This window comes from Notolepis coatsorum (genome assembly GCF_963971535.1).
Source record: "Notolepis coatsorum genome assembly, chromosome: 16".
Classification (NCBI taxonomy): domain Eukaryota; kingdom Metazoa; phylum Chordata; class Actinopteri; order Aulopiformes; family Paralepididae; genus Notolepis; species Notolepis coatsorum.
Window position 1 is genome coordinate 3,946,374 of NC_140180.1, and position 23,419 is coordinate 3,969,792.

General features: G+C 42.5%; 1 protein-coding gene across 1 annotated transcript in view; it reads right to left on the bottom strand.

Annotated features, from left to right (window-relative positions):
- Positions 1–2,856: 2,856 nt before the first annotated feature.
- xkrx (XK related X-linked) overlaps positions 2,857–23,419 on the bottom strand; it is a gene marked incomplete at its 3' end in the record, with an annotated part of 47,676 nt that continues 27,113 nt past the window's right edge. Inside the window, exons 3-4 of the mRNA XM_084331388.1 lie at positions 3,450–3,709; positions 2,857–2,867 (exon numbers count right to left, since the gene is read on the bottom strand). Coding sequence (XP_084187514.1) covers positions 2,857–2,867; positions 3,450–3,709 — 271 coding nt within the window. The remainder of the gene's footprint in view (positions 2,868–3,449; positions 3,710–23,419) is intronic.

The window sequence follows — 23,419 nt, forward strand, 5'->3', positions numbered from 1 at the left end:
AATCGATGATCAATAACGGCGCAGATGCTGCACTGTATGCGAGATGCAAGATGGCGGCTGGCACGGACGCAGCAGCTTACAGCTCCCACTGACTCTAACGTGCACTAATAACTCTAACGTGCACTAATAACTCACCCCTCCCCCCTCCTCCCACACCGTGCAACATCCACCCACTACCGTCTGACACTGTGATTGTTATTTGTGTATGGTTATTCTGTATATTGTTGTTATTTTGTATATTGTACAGTATTGTAACATTGTCTTATTGTATAGTATTTTATGTTTCTGTATAGTATTTTATGTTTCTGTATAGTATTTAATGTTTCTGTATAGTATTTTATGTTTCTGTATAGTATTTTGTGTTTCTGTATAGTATTTAATGTTTCTTGTATAGTATTTAATGTTTCTGTATAGTATTTTATGTTTCTGTATAGTATTTAGTTTCTGTATAGTATTTTATGTTTCTGTATAGTATTTTATGTTTCTTGTATAGTATTTTATGTTTCTGTATAGTATTTTATGTTTCTTGTATAGTATTTTATGTTTCTGTATAGTATTTTATGTTTCTGTATAGTATTTTTTGTTTCTGTATAGTATTTTATGTTTCTGTATAGTATTTTATGTTTATGTATAGTATTTTATGTTTCTTGTATAGTATTTAATATTTCTGTATAGTATTTTATGTTTCTTGTACAGTATTTTATGTTTCTGTATAGTATTTTGTTTCTGTATAGTATTTAATGTTTCTGTATAGTATTTTATGTTTATTGTATAGTATTTTATGTTTATTGTATAGTATTTTATGTTTCTTGTATAGTATTTTATGTTTCTGTATAGTATTTTTTTTTTTTTTTTTTTATTATTGCAAAACAAAATTATTAAAAGTCAGTACTCAACACACAATGCATAATGAAACTAACAATTAAGGTGGCTAAAATGACATGCAAGTACAGAAACAGAAAACAAAAAAAAATATATAATAATATTTTACCGTATACAGTGTATATCCAACAAAATTACCAATTATACCAATGTCTTATACAGGATATACCCCTAATACCTATTATCTAAAACCCTACACACATATGCTCCAGCTCGAACCCCCCCCTCCCGGACCCCTCCTTGGATAGTACCTCCATTATCCCTCACTCCTAACCAGACACTACCATTATAAGCTAGCTTTTATTCTCTCCACCACTTCTAACCACATTGACATTTTGGATTCGTTGAGACCCAGAATTCTTGCTGTAGATATTTCTTGATAAATCACATCGAGATATGTAAGAAACCAAACCTTCCGGCACATTTTTTCCGGTTGAAACCAGCGTGATGCGATCAGCTTTTTAGCTACTGTGATACCCGATAAAACCAATCTCTTTAGCTGTGGATTTACTGCAAACTCAAAAACATCATTCAATAGTAATACAGAGGGGTGTACTGGTATATTCCAAGATACGAGTTTTGATAATTGATGGGTCACATCTTTCCAGAATGCCTTAACTGGTGGGCAGTCCCAATACATGTGCATAAATGTCCCTTCGTCTCCATTTGTACAATGGGAGCATTTTGAGTCTTGTTTAAGGCCCATTCTGTTCAGTCTTATAGGAGTCAAGTATGTCCTGTGAATATAGTTAAGATTGATTTGTTGATGGTCCGGGTTCCTTGATGTAAGACGGACATTTGCCCAGGCTCCTTGCCAATCAAAGTCACTTTCCAGGTCTGGTATATCCCTCCTCCAGACAGAGTCTAGTTGGAGGGTTTCATACGAGGACGTTAGTAATTGATAATAAAAACCTGATACAAAACCTCTCGATGTCTCTCTTTCATAGAAGAATTTGTGGTATCTGTGGTGTATTTTATGTTTCTTGTATAGTATTTTATGTTTCTGTATAGTATTTTATGTTTCTTGTATAGTATTTTATGTTTCTCTTTTATTACTTTTGTGATTTTATTACTGCACCTTAACACATTGTCTGCCACGCTGTTGTCTGCCCATCCTTATGCCCAGTCTGCCAGCGCTGTAACCCTATGGAGATGTTTACCTTCTTTGCAGGGCTATAACTTTATTTATTATATTATAGCTATATCGACATTACTATAGCCCATTCAACATCGGGTATCTATCGTTCCGGATGTGGGAACGTTATATTTTTTCATTCATACATTGTTGTATTAGTACCGTCGTGAATATAAGTATGTTTTAAGGTTTTCTGCAGTAATTCCTAAAACGCTAGTTATAGGCCCTGACGCATATGATAGATTATCGATTGGCGTTTCTTTCCTATACATGCTATATTAAAAAATTCAAATGTATATGATCGGTATACATTATGCTTCATCATGCGTGAAGGAAAGGGGGGGGGGGTCGTTTATAATTCCTTGATCGTCAGTTAACGGCTTTATTTACTATGGGTTGAACTTGATACGTTGATCAGATGGATTGCCGTGAAATGAATAAACAATCGGGCTGAAAATAACGTTATATTCCTCTTACTGTTCGCCGATGAGACTGGAGGAAAAATATTCCAATTATTTGACGTCGATCTGCTAGATCCATTTCCCGTTTGTATGACGCAATAAACGCCGAAATCATTTGATTATTGCATTTCGAAAGCGATCCCATGCACACAAGTGTGTATCTAGATCCACGCTACAAGATATTACTGCCGGAGGAATTTCCTCGATGCACCGAGCGCCACTTCCGGTTTGGCTTGGCGTGTAACTTGCCCGACATCCACCAGGCGGCGGTATTGATGCGTTGCAATATCAGACAGGGTCCAGCTGCAGTCCCGGAGGGAGGCTGGATGAATTATGAATGCCATGGCGAAAAAATTAAATATTGATCCCAAAAACGAGTTAACTCATTTCTGGCGCACAACACATGACGGGCAATATTAAGTTTGAGTCCCAAATCTTGTTGTATGCAAATATAATGACAATAAAGTACAATCTAATCTAATCTACTGAATCAGCCGTGTGGCCTTCTTAGTAGGAATGGGAATCGCCAGACCTCCCCAGAATATTATCATTATACACGACAAGTAGTCATTTATTTTAATGTTTTCTTATACGCACAGTATTGCAATTCAACTTCCCTATATGAGAACTGAATTAGGAAAAAGGGCTTTTAAATATGCTGCTCCTTCATCATGGAACAAGATACAGGAGGACCTAAAATTACCAGGACTGATCACCCTCGGAGAATTTAAAGCCATTTTAAAATCCTACGAACTCAGTTCCCTCGGACAGTGCAACAGTGTTTGATAACTTGCCTGAAATTGGAGCTTGCTGTGAATGTTTTATCTGTATTTTATTGTGATGTTCTTTTTTATGTTGAAACTTTCTGCTGCCTTGCTTGTTGGCCCGATCTCTCTTGAAAAAGAGATTTTAATCTCAGTGATGCTCATCTGGTTAAATAAAGGATCTGATTGATTGGTTGAATGTCTCACCTCGGGGGTACAGCACGTACTTCTCCTGGATGGTGGCGTACAGCTGCATGGTGAGCTGCGGCGTGGAGCCCAGGAAGGCCTGGATGACGGCCGTGCGCTTGAAGGCGTTGCGGTGGGCGGCCAGCTTGCGCTCCGAGTGGCCGATCTCCCACTCCATGGTCATGCCCTGCCCCTTCTTCAGGCTCTTCTTCCTGGAGATGGTGACGTACGGCTCCTCCCTCTTACCCGCCTGGAAGTAGACCGCCAGGGCCTCGATGCACCTGGGAGAGGGAGGAGGGGGAGAAGAGAGCACGTCGATGAGGACGACGGAGTGGCGTCTTCACGCCAGCAGAGGGCGGTATACAGTTACGTTTAGATGACAGTACACACACACCCACACACACAGTGGAGGTGGTGATGTTTTTTCATTTAAAAAATGTTTTGTGCCATATGAATGTTAGATATGGTATGCATTTACGTTTCGAACCTTTATTTAAACTCAAAAGGTAAAGTATATTTAAAAAAATACATAAAGCCATGTGTAGGCCTACATACAGTTAAGCAAAAAAAACAAAAGCATATAAAATCACACAGCATAGGGGGGGGTAGTAGTCGTTATGCAAATTGCAATCACAATAAAAGATTAAAATCTACTTTGTAACAAGAGCTCAGCCAATCAACGAGAGAATGAAAACACGTCCCGTTCCCTTTTGTTTTGGTTTTTGCGGAAGGGCTACACATTTGTTTACATTTGCATGACGGGTCGGTCCTGTAAAAAGACCCAAACTAAAGAAATGTAGGGTTCCTCGTATCCTGGACACAACGTCTCTCATCGTGTGGGACTCGACCGACAGGTGAGCATTAGGTTGTGAAGCTCTGGGGCTGCGTTCACACTGACTGCAGGCCTTAGTGCTCAATTCTGATCTATTGCTCAGATTCGTTTTTTTTGTTCGGTTGTTTCAGATTCCAGTGTGAACCGGTCGCGCTCCTGAACTAAGCTGTGTGCGCAAATAATGAACAATAAAGAAGATGCACACAAAACAACTCGTGACAAATGTCAATCTAGAGCAGCGGTTCTCAAACTACGGGTCGCGACCCAAAGTGGGGTCGTGGGTAGGTAGCGCATTGGCATATAAAAAAGAAGAAAAGATCATATTTTTTTAATTTATTTATTTATGTTCTGGCAACATATTTTGGCTAAATATGCCTCATTTTATAAATGTGTATTGATAACATAGTGCTGTAATAAAATGTTCTAATAAATATGCATGATCAAGTTCAACAATGTGTGCTTTTATTTTGATATTCCTTAAGTCCACGTTGAAATTATGTGATACATTAACACTTTCAATGCCAACGACGAGATATGTAGTTTGTTCATTGCCAACGACGAGAGATCTCGCTTCTTTTTTTATTAGCGATTTGAATTCATATTTCATCAATCTAGTCTCACGTTAGTGCTGCAAACTCTCTCTGAGCTCCATTGGGAAAATACTGCCCCCTATCGTCTCCCTGTGGTACTGCACCCCTTTGGAATGGATTGAAATGAAACACATTGGGGGGGGGGGGGGGGGGGGAAATCCAGCTTCCTCATTTTACTTCTCGGGCAAGCCACCCGAGAGGATCCAAGTCATTGCAGAGCCCCAAAACAGCGTGGAATACATATTTCCAGTACCCAGCGCTAGATCAATAAACGCGATCGATATTTGGAATGGCGATCAGGAATTGGAATAATCTTTTTGGAGAACATCTGATCTGAGGTAAGGAATCTATTTTACCAGTCTTAGGATAATCAGATCTTTTTTCACAGAGATATCAATGTGTGCCCTATGTGTGTGTGTGTGTGTGCTGATCAGGAAATGAGAGATTCGATTTTTCAGCCCGCTTCTATAACGTGCATAAGTACACATATACTATCGATAATCTAGCGTTTATTTGAAAACTATTCATAAATAGGCTGAAAAATGATGTTTTTTGTGTATTCAAGGATATTCCAGTAAAGGGCGATTATCACAGAATCTTTATATTTTCCTGAAACTTAAAAAAAACAAGCGTTTTTCAAAATGGTATAAAACGGAAATGAACCGATTAAAAAAACAATCCGTTTCGACAATGTTGACTGCAAACAAGTCATTGATAAGCGACGGGCGTATTAGACACATAGCCATAATTTAAGACATAGTTTATGCATTTGCAAATATGAGAGCTCTATCATAGAAGTGGGTGGTGGCAAGGAAGCACCGAGCTCCGGCATTGAAAGTGTTAAGTGTGGGGTCGCCAAAAAAGTGGTAAATTAAATGGGGTCGTGGTATAAAAGAGTTTGAGAACCCCTGATCTAGAGTGATGTGAAAGTTGCATGAAAGTCAACTGTTCAGACAGATTTTTTATTGCAAAAAAAAATTAAATTCAATGTATATGACATGTGAAAGTGGCCCCAAATCAGAATTGAAACGATCAGATTCCATGCGTTCAGACAATCTGATATGAGCAAAGAAACCAGTGTGTCTGTCTGCAGAGAGAACGCAGCCTGATACTAAAGGAAAACTCTTCCACCAGAGGGCAGAGGGGAGGAGACACGGGTAGAGTCGAGTAGAGTAGGGTCGAGTAGAGTACAGTAGAGTAGGGTCGAGTACAGTACAGTACAGTAGAGTCGAGTAGAGTAGGGTAGAGTACAGTACAGTACAGTAGAGTCGAGTAGAGTAGGGTAGAGTACAGTACAGTACAGTAGAGTCGAGTAGAGTAGGGTAGAGTAGAGTACAGTAGAGTAGAGTAGAGTACAGTAGAGTCGAGTAGAGTAGAGTAGAGTCGAGTACAGTAGAGTAGAGTAGAGTACAGTAGAGTAGAGTCGAGTCGTCGGGTCGAGTAGAGTAGAGTACAGTAGAGTCGGGTCGAGTAGAGTACAGTAGAGTAGAGTAGCGTAGAGTAGAGTACAGTAGAGTCGGGTCGAGTAGAGTACAGTAGAGTAGAGTAGCGTAGAGTAGAGTACAGTAGAGTAGAGTAGCGTAGAGTAGAGTACAGTAGAGTAGAGTAGCGTAGAGTAGAGTACAGTAGAGTAGAGTCGGGTCGAGTAGAGTACAGTAGAGTAGAGTAGCGTAGAGTAGAGTAGAGTACAGTAGAGTAGAGTCGGGTCGAGTAGAGTAGAGTACAGTAGCGTAGCGTAGAGTAGAGTAGAGTACAGTAGAGTAGAGTCGGGTCGAGTAGAGTACAGTAGAGTAGCGTAGAGTAGAGTACAGTAGAGTACAGTAGAGTACAGTAGAGTAGCGTAGAGTAGAGTAGAGTACAGTAGAGTAGAGTAGGGTAGAGTAGAGTACGGTAGAGTAGAGTAGGGTCGAGTAGAGTAGAGTAGAGTAGCGTAGAGTTGAGTCGTCGAGTACAGTCGCGTAGAGTAGAGTACAGTACGGTAGAGTATAGTACAGTAGAGTACAGTACAGTAGAGTACAGTAGAGTACAGTAGAGTAGGGTCGAGTAGAGTACAGTAGAGTAGCGTAGGGTCGAGTCGAGTGCAGACTGAATGGCACTGAACCCCCAGAAGGGTGTGGCTCCCTCTCCCCCTCAGGAGGTGAAATGCTTTCACTGTTCGCTGACTGCATTACGTCGACCGTTCTTATTAAAGGCTCCAAGCACCGTGTATTACAGCCTCTCCCAGAGGGGGGGGGGGACTGTCATATTTCACAACCTGCGTTATCCTGTGTGCAGCTGGCGTTGTGAATGTTGCAAAATCAACATTCTGGAGCCTTGTTGTATCTCAGAAGAGTCAACATTTCACAATTTAAAAATGGGAATTCCATCCACAACATCTGTCACATACCTGCATATATCCTACATATCTGTGTACATATCTGTAGATACTGTATCTATATCTGTACACATCTCTTACTAGTGAATGAATCGCGTACCAACTTGTGTATGTTTGATTCCAACATTGGGGGGGGGGGGGGGGGGCCCTTTAAGCAGGGGGTCTGGTGGTCGCCCCCCAGGGAAGGTTAAGCATCAAACACTTAATTTCCTACATTCTGGTGTAGTTTTATGCACCAATCTGTGCCTTTTCAGCATCAATTCGTGGTGGAAATGTCTTTATTTATGTAAAGGAAAAGACAACATTCAGGTCCACGCCGACACAGATATTATGGGATATAATGCAGTGAGGCTCTCAGGCGTTCTGTATCGCTTTCATATCTATTCTCCTGTATTATTTATTATAGTTTACAGGTAAGAAGTATATATAAGTGTTTTGACCCCCTTCTTTTTTTTTTAACTCCTTTAGGGAGGGGGTTGTTCATATTAGCTATATTATTTGAGGGGGACAATTTGACCTCTTCTCAATATTGAGGGGGACATGTCCCCTGCCTGCAACCCCCCCCCCCCCCCCCCCCCCCCCTAAATCTACACCTACAATATAAACCTGGGTGTGAGAAACGCAACTCTTTATGGCTCCAGAAAGTCAGTAAAGTCACTAACACCCCCGTTCATTGTGGTTCTATGTTGTTTATGTTTTATGTTTATTTAGGATCCCCATTCGCTTTTGCACTTGTGACAAAAGCTATTCTTCCTGGGGTCCGGCACTCACGACAATACAACAATATTCAAGACATTACATCATTATCAACATCAATTACATCATCAATTACATCAAATAAATAGTGCTTCCTGAGCAGCACTCACTGCCATCAACATACATACAATTAACAAACAGTCAATTGGTTTTCACCGCTATGCCATAAGGGTGAATGAATGAATGAATGAATGAATGAATGAATGAATGAATGAATGAATGAATGAATGAATGAATGAATGAATGCATGCATGAATGAATGAATGAATGAATGAATGAATGAATGAATGAATGAATGAATGAAAACTTTATTTAACAGATTGCAGAATGGGTACAATACAGTACGGCTCAATACACACAATTGTTAAGGGGATGCAGACCTGAGAAAGACTTTCGTCTTGTTTACATCAGGGTTCAGTGCATGCTTGTTAGTAGATGGTATTTAAATTTGTCTTGAAAGTGGTTTTGGTTTAAGCAAAGTAGCTTGGCAATGAGTTCCATTCCATGATAGCTCTGTAAGTCACAGAAGATTTTAGTAGATTTGTCCTGGGTTAAGGTGCCAGTAGATGGCCTGACGTAGCTTGTCTGGTCATATGGTCATGTTCTTCTCTTATGTAAACTATATGATCATAAAAATACTGTGGTTTTTATGAAGCAGCCTTCTGTTCACCACCCAGGTCACCTCACACCTTGAGAAACAGCTCCTGCTTTATAGCGACACGGCAATGAGACACTGGCTTCTCATAAAGACAGAGCGGCCATTGTTTCTGCACATAACAACGGTTCTCGTAACCGACATGGGAGGATAAGGGGCGTTCTAACCAAACATCCTGTGAAGCTCTCCTCACTCCATTCAAATCAAATCATGGAACTGACAAAACCGGAATCAAGAGCTCTTCAAATCATTGCATCGTAGGGGGGTTTTGGGGAAGAACATTAAGAATACAAATCAATTCACAAATTCCAAAAATACCTTATTTTTTTTTAAGGTACCAGTCTTGAGTCTTGTGATATGATATGATTAGATTAGATTCAAATGTATTGTCATCATACAGCACAAGTACAGTACAATGCAAATAAGTTTGGCATCCAACCAGAGTGCAAATGCAACAGTAAAGTGCAATAGTGATATACAATGTACAGGGGGTTAAACTGGGTATAAAATATATAAATGAGTACTACTGAGTAATAGTGCTAATCAGATCATATTAATATGTACAGTGATACAGATACAGGTATAAAGACACTATGGTACATACTGGCCAGCAGCGTAACTAGTGAGAGTAGGTAAGGGATATGTACAGATTATAGATATAGTATCTACAGATATGTAAAAAGGATTATATGCAGGTATACTATGTACAGATGTGGATATATATAGATATGGTAAGAACTAAGAATATATACACTGTATACGGTATATACAGCATTATTGTACATGCTATCATACAGAGGTATATGGGTTATATGCTGTATAAGTAGGTATATAGAAGGATTATATTATGCAGGTATATTCAGACAGATGTATATATATGCGGTATATATAAATGACATACGTTATACAGCACTATTGTACACATGCTATCATACAGAGGTATATGGGTAGACTAGTATGAGGTAGGTAGTTGTGATATTCTCAACACTGCAGCACCCATGTTTCAACACTTTGATGAACATTGTTACTCAGCTGATAAGAGTTGTGCCTTCCTGTAAGTCGCTTTGGATAAAAGTGTTCAGCAGCTAAATGACCAAATGTAAATATGGTTTCAGGTTTCTCATGGCCTTAGAATCACAAAACCGCCGGCTTGTTTATTCATACATTGCCAAGATTAGCCAGAGAGAAATGACTCACAATATATACACAAACCCTGTGACACACAACAAGTCAATAGAAATCTAGAGAATCTAATCTATTGAACTGCGGCTGCCTCGATATATGATCATCGTGACGAATCCAGAATTCATCTTAAATCAAATCAGGACCCAATATAGGAATCAATATTGAATCAAATTAAGATTCCCTCCGGCTGCTACAACAAAACGCTTTTTTACTATAAAACGCACACAAGAAAAAGACATGAAGTGAAACGCGCTGACTCAGTGAACAGCTGTTCCTGGGCCCCGCCCACCTCTCTCAAGAGGGCTTCTCTCGGGACAACAGTAACGCTCACAGTGCAGCGCTGGAATGCGTCTCTGGTGCCAAATCTGCCATCGTTGACAGACCGTGGAAAACCCCACATGCAGCGAGAAAAGCAGTCGACCTCTGCAGAGCTCCGCCTCCGACGGTCTGGTCCAGCATCAGCGTTCAGAGTCAGCGTGCACGGAACAGTACTGTATACCTGTATGTCATGTATGTCAGAAATGTCATGATATTTTTTTTTGTAAACACATTTTTTTATTATTTTTTTGACATGACATAAAACTAGACACACAAGCATTAACAGTAAATATCCACAATAAATCACAGGATTATACATTCCAGTATTTGAATCAGAAATGTCATGATATATATCTGTATGTCATGTATGTCATCAATGTCATGATGAATTGAAAATGGGGGACCCTGATGTAAACAAGACAAAGACTTTCTCTGGTCTGCATCCCCTTATTAACAATTGTGTGTATTGAGCCGTACTGTATTGTACCCATTCTGCAATCTGTTCATAAAGTCTTCATTCATTCAATCAATCCAGACTCAGCTGTGGGCTGGTTTGCTGACGGTAACGGCACAGAGTCAGTGGGCTGTTGTTACAACTCCCGTGTGGTTTTTTTGAGGAATGAAGTTCAGTCTGACCTCACAGTGCACGTTCAGAATGTTCCACTCATCTCTGTATGTACACACAGAGGTCGATTCCTTGGTAGCAAAGTGCCTGATAGTAAAAGGCAGGACGAAGGTTTTTTTTTGCCTCACATTCCTCACATTTGAGCCATTCACTCACAGACGGCGGAATGCAAGGTGCCGATTGGCTCGTCGGGAGCTAGTTAGGGGTTAATAAGTGTCTTCTTTGCTCAAGGACACTTTGACACGCTGCCAGGAGGAGCGGGAATCGAGCCAGGAACCTTCCGACTACCAGAAGACCGCTCTGCCTCCTGAGCCACTGGAAGAGAGGAGGAACAGAGGAGGAAGAGAGGAGGAAGAGAGGAGGAAGAGAGGAGGAAGAGAGGAGGAAGAACAGAGGAGGAAGAGAGGAGGAAGAGAGGAGGAAGAGAGGAGGAAGAGAGAGAGGAGGAACAGAGGAGGAAGAGAGGAGGAAGAGAGGAGGAAGAGAGGAGGAAGAGAGGAGGAAGAGAGGAGGAACAGAGAGGAGGAAGAGAGGAGGAACAGAGAGAGGAGGAACAGAGGAGGAAGAGAGGAGGAAGAGAGGAGGAAGAGAGGAGGAAGAGAGGAGGAACAGAGAGAGGAGGAACAGAGGAGGAAGAGAGGAGGAAGAGAGGAGGAACAGAGGAGGAAGAGAGGAGGAAGAGAGGAGGAAGAGAGGAGGAAGAGAGGAGGAACAGAGAGAGGAGGAACAGAGAGAGGAGGAACAGAGGAGGAAGAGAGGAGGAAGAGAGGAGGAACAGAGAGAGGAGGAACAGAGGAGGAACAGAGGAGGAAGAGAGGAGGAACAGAGAGAGGAGGAAGAGAGGAGGAAGAGAGGAGGAACAGAGGAGGAACAGAGAGGAGGAACAGAGAGGAGGAACAGAGAGGAGGAAGAGAGGAGGAACAGACAAGGAACAGAGGAGGAACAGAGGAGGAAGAGAGGAGGAAGAGAGGAGGAACAGAGAGAGGAGGAAGAGAGGAGGAACAGAGGAAGAAAAGAGGAGGAACAGAGGAGGAACAGAGGAGGAAAAGAGGAGGAACAGAGGAGGAAGAGAGGAGGAAGAGAAGCGACAGAGAGGAGGAAGAGAGGAGGAACAGAGGAGGAACAGAGGAGGAACAGAGGAGGCACAGAGGAGGAAGAGAGGAGGAACAGAGGAATAACAGAGGAGGAACAGAGAGAGGGGGAACAGAGAGAGGAGGAACAGAGGAGGAACAAAGGAAGAAAAGAGGAGGAACAGAGGAGGAAGAGAGAGAGGAGGAACAGAGGAGGAAGAGATGAGGAAGAGAAGCGACAGAGAGGAGGAAGAGAGGAGGAAGAGAAGCGACAGAGAGGAGGAAGAGAGGAGGAACAGAGGAGGAACAGAGGAGGAACAGAGGAAGAACAGAGGAGGAACAGAGAGAGGGGGAACAGAGAGAGGAGGAACAGAGGAGGAACAAAGGAAGAAAAGAGGAGGAACAGAGGAGGAAGAGAGAGAGGAGGAACAGAGGAGGAACAGAGGAGGAACAGAGGAGGAAGAGAGGAGGAACAGAGGAAGAGGAACCGGACCGTGATTTACTGGCAGTCCCAAGGGAACCTGGCAGCACAATAAGCTGAGTGCCGTCTGGGTGACGGTGACCTCAGGTGAACTCCTGCCAGCAGCCACTTAGGATTCTGTTTCTACTGAGAGACTGTTTCTACTGAGAGACGGTTTCTACTGAGAGACTGTTTCTACTGAGACTGTTTCTACTGAGAGACTGTTTCTACTGAGAGTCTGTTTCTACTGAGAGACTGTTTCTACTGAGAGTCTGTTTCTACTGAGAGACTGTTTCTACTGAGAGTCTGTTTCTACTGAGAGATGTTTCTACTGAGAGTCTGTTTCTACCGAGAGACTGTTTCTACTGAGAGACTGTTTCTACTGAGAGACTGTTTCTACTGAGAGATGTTTCTACTGAGAGTCTGTTTCTACTGAGAGAGAGGAAAAAGCATGATGTCATCAAAACGAGCCACAGCAGCTGCTTCTCTCTGTTCACAACCAGAGAAATCTGCTGCTCACTGCTTACGCTGACGAGTATGAAACACCAACGGGAGGGGGGGGGAGAGAGAGAGAGAGAGAGAGAGAGAGAGAGAGAGAGAGAGAGAGAGAGAGAGAGAGAGAGAGAGAGAGAGAGTAGCTAGAGAGAGATAGAGAGAGGGATGAGAGAGATAGAGAGAGAGAGAGTAGCTAGAGAGGGAGAGAGAGGGATGAGAGAGATAGAGAGAGAGAGAGTAGCTAGAGAGGGAGAGAGAGAGGGATGAGAGAGATGATTATAGATAGAGAGATAGAGAGATAGATAGATGGATAATTTTGAAATGTGTTTTTTACTTCACCATGGTTGCAATCAACAAGACAACACAGTACAAACACCACACAGGCACAACACAGCCCAATGCACGAGACAAAAGAAAAACAACAACAACAACAACAACAACAACAACAACAACAACAACAACAGACAGAGCTTCAGGCACTCGACCGGCACCAGGGTTAAACTGAAAAGCTAACAATTCATCAGAGCAACGGCATGTGGAATGAAAGACTTCTTAAAATATGTTTGAGATGGAAATTCCAGTTTGCACTATGACACAGCTAACTAAAAGGCAGTTCAACATTCAGCAAATTCTTTCATCAGCTCTATTAGCAAGATAGATGACCCTCATCCTGTTGTGTGTCAGGTCCTCATCGCCGAGCTCAGCCCAGGAAGAGCACAGTCCAAGCGGAGCACACAGCAGAGGAGATGCACAAAAGAACGTGTGAACATTTGGAAACATTGTTCAGGTTTTTTGCGTGTTGAGACAGGAGCCAGGCGGAGTTGTGTACGTCTAGCTCTAGCCTGGCGACAGGATGGTATTATCAGAGAGACAAGCTGAGACAGGGTTAGGGCGCGTCTATACTTTCCGTAGCCGCATTTCTGGCAGACGCTCTCTGATTGGCCACTGTTGCCCAATCGCGTGACGAGCTGTGTCTTTGCCCATTTCCGCGTCGAACAGCCTGCAAACTACCTGGCGTTCTATCGCCACGCTCCAAGACAAACTCTAACCTTAACCAACTTCGAAAGAGTGCCTAAGCTTAACCAGTGTAGAAACAGGCGTCGGCCAATCAGAGAGCGTCTTGCCAGAAATGCGGCTACGGAAAGTATAGACGCGGTTAGGGGCTGCTGCACGATTCTTGCTCAAATGTGAATCACGATTTTTCTCTCCAAGAATTAAGATCACGATTCTCTCACACGATAAAGTGCTTGACTTAAACTTAAAAGTGTCTCGTAACATACAAAATAACTCGAAATCGTCATCATTTTAAAAAGTTTTAAGTAAAAAAGTAAAAAAAATATATATAATGTGGGAGCGCAAGAAAGGATGAAACGCGAGACGGTAGTCGAGTCTTTCCTTTTACTTTCCCAACATAAATTCATATACATCCAACAGAGTGCAGAGACGTTAACGTTACTGCTCGTACTCGTGGCAGCAGCCAGCTGACATAATGTAAGTTACACAATAACACACCTCCCCGTTCCCAGAATCCCAGGTCTTAAAGGAGCCCTCACTGCGGGCCTGAAGTCCTGTGAATGTCTGCACCATTGTGCGTGATAAGTGAGTCACCACAGTATATTATTTTTTTATAAACATAAATTGTCACTCATAATTGAGAAGTGAGATTGCATAAGTCTATGAATCGAGATCGCGTTTTTTTTATTATTATTATTATTATTATTATTATTATTAATCGTGCAGCCCTAGGGTCCGCTGACTCCACTCCCATCCCCACTTCACACAGAGGTCAAACGCAACTCAAAGCGCTCTCAAATATCAATTTGTCACCAAGTCAGTCTTTGTATAGTAGTGTACAATAGTGCTGTGTATACTGTATATATACATTTATACATTTACAGCATAATATACATATATTATATATATCCATATCTGTCTGAATATACCTGCATATAATCCTCCTATATACCTACTTATACACCTGCATATAACCCATATAACTCTGTATGATAGCATGTACAATAATGCTGTATATATATCTATCCACATCTGTCTGTACATACCTGCATATAATCCTTTTTACATATCTATACTATATCTGTATATATCCCTTACCTACTCTTACTAGTTACACTGCTGGCCAGTATGATTTACTACCATAGTGTCTTTATGCCTGTACACTGTATATATTAATACTACAACTATGTACATACGTCATCTGATTACCACTATTACACAGTAGTACTCATTTATATATATGTTATACCCAGTTTAATCACCTCTACATTGTATATTACTATCACACTTTACTGTTACATTGTCACTCTGGTTGGATGCCACACTTCTTTTCGTTGTACTGTACTTGTGCTGTATGATGCATATATATACATTTACAAATTACATTAAAAACACATTTGAATCTAATCTAATGTAATATGTGCATAACGTGGGTTTACATCCGTCATGAGGACTGACTGTAGAGTAACATTCTAGACCCTTGTCCCTGAGTTGCTAGGAGACGTAATATTGAATTGCACAGCAGATAATTTAACCATGATGACATCATCCTCCAAGCACAGGAAACAGCCACCTACCCTCAGGAGCAGAGGTGATCCGGTTGGATTAGAACAGCGTAGGGCTGGGCGATATAACGATAGCGATAATTATCGCGATATATTTTAATAATCGATATAGAAAAAAATATATATCGGGGGGGGGGGGGGGGGGGGGGAATATCGATTTTTTATTTTTTTTGTGACCTGCAACAGGGCAGTTTTAAAACCAGAGACAGTGGACAGACTTGTCTTTATTGCCTGCAACTTAAAGTAATGGCTTTGCTTGTCCAAATGACAATACTGACCAAATTGAGATATATTTTTTTTCTTTTATTTTGTTTGCTTTCTAATTTAAAATACAGTTTGAAACCGTCTGTACACAGTAGGCTATGTGTGCTAGCAGAGCTAGTCTCCAGTCACGAGTCACGGTGCACATGTGTGGTGGTTTGTCCACCAAAAAAGCGCCAAAAGATAGAAAAGAAACCGGTTTACTTTCGCTTTCAAACCAGCTGAAGCCTGAGAACTGGAGTGTGTGAGGGGATGTAACACTAAAGATGGCGGCAACGATAAAGAATTGCTGCAAAATAAACATGTTAAAAAAAATATATATATTTTTTTTGTAAACAAAAATATAATTTTTTTTGTTTGTTATCGATATCGTTATCGCGATATCATTTTTGGCCATATCGCCCAGCCCTAGAACAGCGGTTCTCAAAAGAAATATTTCATAGTCGACTATCGGCTAATTCCGGCCAATCAAAGTCGACTATCCAAATCCTTAGTCGGGACAGCCCTACATGATACGGTGTAGTCTGTGTCCCATGTCAGACACCGTCAGTGGTCAGACATTCCTAATAGTTCTCAGGTTCTGCAGCCGTGAGTTCTCCAGCTGCTGGCACCAGTCCGTGCCCACAGTTGTGGAGCCTGATGGCATGAAGGACCGGCCGAGGCAGCTTGTGGAGGGGTGTCTGGGTGGTGGGGTGGTGGGGGGTTATATGAGTCAGACATTCCGAATAGTTCTCGAGTTCTGCAGCCGTTACTGATCTATATGTGTGATCTACAGCTTCTAAAAGCTGCACTGTGATGATCCAGCAGCATCAAAACAGAGCATTCAGCCCCATCAGAAGCCACCATTATATCTTTTGAGACTCTAATGAAGAGCTGTTTCAGTGGAAACCAGACTGGTATTTATATAAAACGTTGTGTGCAGTCAAGACTATATATAGTAACAACGTTCTCTAAACTTCTTGAAATAAAAGGCAGCATGGATACAGGCCTGTCGTTACTGGGCCTATCGCCTGTCGTTACTGGGCCTATCTAGGCCTATCGCCTATCGTTACTGGGCCTATCTAGGCCTATCGCCTATCGTTACTGGACCTATCTAGGCCTATCGCCTATCGTTACTGGACCTATCTAGGCCTATCGCCTATCGTTACTGGACCTATCTAGGCCTATCGCCTATCGTTACTGGACCTATCTAGGCCTATCGCCTATCGTTACTGGACCTATCTAGGCCTATCGCCTATCGATATATTATATATATATTACTATATTACTACCTACTATGCTAATATGTCTATACTACTATGCACTAAAGACTGTAGCACTCAAGTTCAACACTGTTTGATGAACACAATCTCACGGACCCTCTCAGTTGTACCCTTCCTGCTGACTTGTTGTACAGAACCTTTTTTGGATAAAAGCATCAGCTAGAATGACTAAATGTAGGCCTAAATGTTTTTAGGAAGGGGTGGATCAAGATTTGTTTTCTTTAACTGGATGTTTAAAATACACTGTCTGGGACACAGCCAGACTGCAGGGAGCTATTTATAGAGACCGGGCATGGACCTCTAGACCAGGGGTTCTCAAAACATTTTTATACCACGACCGACAACCCCATTTTATTTCAGATTTCTTTTGGCGACCCCACACGCCGCGTTGGAGAGGCACAAACGAGTAGAAGAGGCGGTGTTGAAATGAAAAGACTCTCTGGTGTCTAGGGTTGGGTACCGAACTCTGTACCTTTAAGGATACCGACCGAATTACATCCCATTCGCGCTAGATCAATCGGAAACCAGATTTCGGTACCTTTACAAGTTTACTATAACAGTTTAATATACTAGAGGGAGCCTGTTCCACAAATACATATATCAGAGGACATCATATATTTTGTGTGGTGTGTTACAACAACAAATAACTAAATAAAATTGAGAAGCTTAGACTCTGTTTTTTTTTTTCAGTTGTACATTTGATTTACACCTGAAATAAAATGTATTTTCTTTTACAGAGAGAGTTAAGTACCAAAAAGGGTACCGTTGGGTACCGATACCGAATTCCAGGAACTGGCACTGGCACCGGTATCGGTTCAAATGTAAACGGTACCCAACCCTATCTCTGTCCAACCAAATGATGTTTCTTTATTCTTTTTATTTTTTTTTGTTGTGGTGTGGAAGCTCGCAACTCTACAGTTTATTTTTGGCTCATGACAGAGACAATGCGCACGACGACGACGCACATTAATCATCAGTGGTAAAACAAGAGGGGGGTGTATCAGATTTAGCAAGAAGCTAAATTCCATCAACACTTAGCCTACATGAGTGTCTACGTGACACATAGTAAAGCCCTTTAGGGTAAGTGAAGCAGGACAGTATGTAGTAGCAGTCTTACTTGGCTGACAGAAGGAGCACGTTCAGTGTTAGACTAAGACTGCCAAGATGTAACACTGAACGGCACAGGAAGTCCTTCATGCCGACAGCCATCAGACTTTTTAACACATCACTGTGCCTCACTGAGCAGTGTGACAGTACAGCTCTGGCATTTTACAATTTTACACGTATTAATGTGTACATTTGACTGTACATTTCTGTATATTTTTGGCTATATATTTTGGAATGTATATACATATCAGAATGTATATTCCGGACCGTATTTTATTCTTTTATTCTTTATTCGAGACTTTTGCTTTTGACTACCTACATGTTTACGGTTTACTGCGAGCGATCTGTAGTGCTGCTGAATTTCCCTCTGGATCAATAATAAAGTATTTCTATTCTACTCTAAGCAGGATAGTGTGTGTCTAAGTGTTAATGACATACTAAAGGCCTTTACAGCAAGCGGCTAGCTGTTAGTTTGAGAGGTATCAGGGACAAATCATATGCTCACATTTACATTTAGTCATTTAGCTGAAACGCTTTTATCCAAAGCGACTTACAAGTTCTGTACGACAAGTCATCAGGAAGGAAGGGCACAACTCTATCAGCTGAGTAACAATGTTCATCAAAGTGTTGAGTGCTACAGTGTAGGTTAGTTTATTAGGACAAGTGCATGACAGTAAGGTTAGTTAGGGACCGGGTTAGATTTAAAAAAAGAAACATTTAGATAATGGTTGAAGAAGTGCGTCTTTAGTCGACGGCGAAAGATTGGACGGGTTTCGGCTGTCCTAACTGCGTGAATATTTTCCCTAACGGAGTTGCACTTCCGTGTTCGGTTTGCACGATCTGATTGGCCACTGACGTTTCTGGTCATGTGACATCTGCGCCAATCGTGTGACGCCTGTTTCTGCGCCTATTTCCGCCTCTAACAGCCTGCAAACTACCTAACGCCTAGTTCTATCACTGGTTAAGCTTAGGCGACTCTTTCGAAGTTGGTTAAGGTTAGAGTTTGGAATCGGGGCTGGTGTTCTATCGCCCTGCTCTAAGACAAACTCTAACCTAAGAAACAGGCGTCACACGATTGGCGCAGATGTCACATGACCAGAAACGTCAGTGGCCAATCAGATCGCGCAAACCGAACGCGGAAGTGCAACTCCGTTAGGGAAAATATCCACGCGTCCTAAACTGGGGTGGGCAGTTCGTTCCACCATTGTGGGGCAAGGACATTCCTTGTGCAATTTTCGGTGTAATATTCCTTTACTCCATTTACGATAAACCAGCTTACTGGCATAAATTCTCTAGCGTACAACAGGGAGCATGTTTTGTCTGGAACAACTCTAACGACCAACTCTCTCTCATAACTAAACATTAGGGACTCGGGTCCTGCTAGCCAGATGCAGCTTATCAGTATTCATCCCATGCTGTTATCTTAGGAGAACTGCCTGACCTTTTTTCTGTTTGCAAAACCTTGATTTCTTTTCCTATAAGGCTGAAAGTATCCTTGGCCTCGTGGCTTAACTTTGCAGATCGTCTTCCACTCTCTGTATCAAACCTGAGACTGTGCACAGAATAAACTATCTTTTTTTCCCTAAACATTGACTCGATCTGACTTTCTTCCACAGCCACAGCCATGCTAGAGAGTTTTCTTTCTGTGTTTTTAGTTATTTCTTTACTTCTTTTTATCTAAATGTGTGTGCATAATACAGATGGGTCAGATTGATTTTTTTTATCCACTTTTTCTCCCATTTTTCCATATTTTTCTCCCATCCCAATTTCGTATCATCCAATTCAACCCTCCCCTGTCACGAACGCTGTTTCTTGCCTCCCACAAGCCGGCTGCAATGTGGACTAAGTCATACATAGCACAAGTCCCCTCCGGTACTTGAGGTAACAGCAGTCGCATCTTTTCACCTGCGCAGCTCGATCTCTCAGTGTCGAGGAGTAACGCGTGGGAGGCTCACGCTGCCCCCGACACTTCCTGATTCTACTGCGCAGGCGCACCAACCGACTTGTAGGAGTCGCTTGTTCACAACGTTCGATCCCCACCCTTCAGTTTTCCCTCCCCGTAATACGGCCAATGTGTATTACTGCGGACGACCAGCCAAACTGAAAAACAATGTGGAGAGCTGGATTCGAACACGCGAATCCTAGCGTCTCCACACTGGTGGCGAGTGCCTTGCACACTACACCACCTAGCCGCCCTACAGATGGGTCTGATTGATATTATTATTGTTTTTTTTGTTTTTCTTTCCCAGTAGCATCTATGCTGTATGTTTGGATGTTGGACTACATGTCTGCTCCTTTGCAGCACCACAAACATGGGAACTCTCTAACTCTTCCCCCCCCCCCCCCTATTCTATTCACATAATACGCCTACTTCATATATCTACTCCTTTCACATATATGCCATTGCCTACCACTTGTATCTATTGCTATGTCCGCCTACTACAATCTCATGAGCCGTCTAACGCCGGTCCCGTCTCCCTGTCTCCCTATGACTTGCTGTCCTGGAGTGTTGACCGGAGTGTTGGACGTCCCGTGACGAAGGCCGGGAGGTTGCGACCCCCTCTGCGTGCCCCCCTGTCTCCGGAGGTCTCGTAGTGGTGACCGGAGTGCCGGATGTCCCGCGATGATGTCGGGGAGTTCGTGACCCTCTCTGCGCCGCCCCTATCTCCCTGTCTCCGGCTGTCCCTGAGCAACGACCGGAGTGTTAAATGTCCCTTGACTAAGACGGGGAGGATGTGACCCTCTTTGCGCCGCCCCTGTGCCTCAAATAGATTGCTATCAGCTCTATCTTTAATCTTTCAAAATGTTCAGTTGCTATCGCTATTAGCTCTATCTTTAATTTTTCAAAATGTACAGTTGCTATTGCATGCACTCATCTGTGTTCCACTACACACATGAGTGCATGCTTACCAACTGTCCGTCTGCAACACTACTATCACCAACATCTAAGAAGGGAGATCCCCCCTTGAACGGCCCTTCTAAGGTTTCTCTCCTCCACACTGCCTGTGGAGCTTTTTTTCCCCTATTGTTAGGTTTTAGTGAGTTTTTCCTTACCTTCGCGTGGGGTATGTCTGGGAGTGCTTGCATTCTTTCATTTATTTGCATCCATCTAAAAATGTTTGCACCTTATGGTGTTCTTGTTCTGTTCTTGACTTATTGTTATATTTTCTTCTTGACTTGTTTAAAGAAGATCTGTACGGCCCATGGGGACATTAACGTGTGTTGTTGGGCCCTATAAATAAATTTGATTTGATTTGATTTGATTTGCAGATGTGTTTTCGGTGTGGGGGGATGGGATGGGTATGAGGGAGGGGAAGGGGAAATGAAAGGGGAAGAAAAGAAAAAAAGATGGAAAATGAATGATGTTGTTGTCAATTGTAAATGTACAAATAACTTTTCCTGCCATAAAGAAATTTATAAAAAAAAAAAACTTCTGATGACTCTGCGATAGTAGTGGGATGTATAAAAAGGACGTGATGAGGAGGAGGAATACCGGGCACTGGTGGGCGGACTTCGTCACATGATGTGAAAAGAACCACCTCCAGCTCAATGTGACGACATTGAGTTGGTTGGATCCACTACACTCCGGTTACTTACTACTGAACGGACGTGTTTTTGCGGACCTCCCAAACTTTCAAACTTTAGACTGTTTTCTTTCTTTTTACCATCTTTTAACCAGTGATCTTAACTGATCACTGTGACTTTTGCTCTTATCGTTTATACTGTTGGATTTATTGGTTTTATGTGACTTCTTACTGGACGTGACCTAAAGCTATCGGCGCTTGTTGTTGCCATAGCTACAGCTACACGCTACAGTACTCACAGTGCTGAGCTCCCCCGAGGAAATGGCTCCAACATCAGATGTCGCAGAGATGCGAACGGAACTGAAGAACATCGAGATACTAGTAGTGGATCTTCTCAAGCGTCAAACGGAGCTAATGTCCAAGCTGGCTAGCATGGAACAAGCGGACGCAGGCTGCACCAGCAGTCCCTCCTGGGCGACAGTGGTGAGGGGCCGACGGAAGCTCTCCCTTCCTCTCTATGATCCCGTTGATTCACCTCAACTATCAAACCGATTCAATCCTCTTTATAGTGATTCCAGCATCCTTGGCTCTCCTTCGTTTCCGTCTCCTGCTGCTAGTAGTGTAGCTTTGCTCAAAGACTATCCGAGGATAGCTACTAGCCTAGCTACTAGCCAGGCTCCAAGCGAAGCTACCAGGACGACGGCCCTCTCCAGCTCACAACTCAACCATGGAAGTATATCTGCGCCCCGGAGCAGAAAGCGCTCTGCCCTGTTTGCTCTCGCATCGCCAAGCTCCCCAGACTCACGCGATGGGTCCGACTCCCCAAAGTTTAAACGCCCTCGTCTGCGGTGCTCTACAGCACATACCAGGATGATCATTCAAACGGCGAGTGTCATCGATGGAAATGCCGCTGTGAATGAGCCCCTCCTCACGGCGCTGCTGCCCGACCAATCGTCTAACTCCGCCAGCAATGCAGACGCTACTCCTGCGGCTTTTCACCATAGAAACCTGGCCATCTACGACGGGGAATGCATCCAGGAACAGCCAGAGATCCTACTCATCGGAGATTCCATCACCAGGTTTTTGCAAATACCACACGGCATTACGTATTGTTTTTCCGGTTTAAAAGTTACTGACTTACTGGAGTGTACTCCCGAAATCATCGAGAGATATCCGTCCGCCCACACCGTTATTATTCATATCGGAGCAAATGACGTAATGGCTAGACAATCCGTTAAACTCCAATCTGACTTTGAATCACTAATACTCACTATTGAAAGCCTGGGTAAAATATGCATTGTGTCTGGCCCCATTCCATCCATAGGTCGTGGATCTGAGCGATTTAGCCGTCTGTTCTGGTTGCACAAATGGCTACAGACCCACTGTACTACTATAGGACTTTGCTATATAAATAACTTTGATCTGCTCTGGTCCAGGAAAGACCATTACAGACCCGATGGCATCCATCCAAACATATCAGGGGTAAATGTGCTAATACATAACGTCATACAAAGTATAGCATCACTGGCCTGACAACCAACCATATCTAGCTCTGTAGACTATATACAGAAGCAGCCTAAACTACAAAAAAACACGTTGAGTGTCATCCCGATTCTGATCACCAAAAGACTAATCAATTACTCATTATCACGTCCCATATGTAAATCTAACCTTATCAATATCAGTGTTCAACCACAGACTATCTCACACCCCACTACAGAACCCGTACAGCTAAAACTAGCACTGTTCAACGTTAGAGCGCTGAAACAAAAATCATTTCTGATAAATGAACTCATAGTAAAACATGGTGTACATTGTATGTTTTTAGTAGAGACATGGTTAGACAATATCACTGGTGTAGCAACACTGATTGAGACCTGCCCTTCCAATTTTAAATT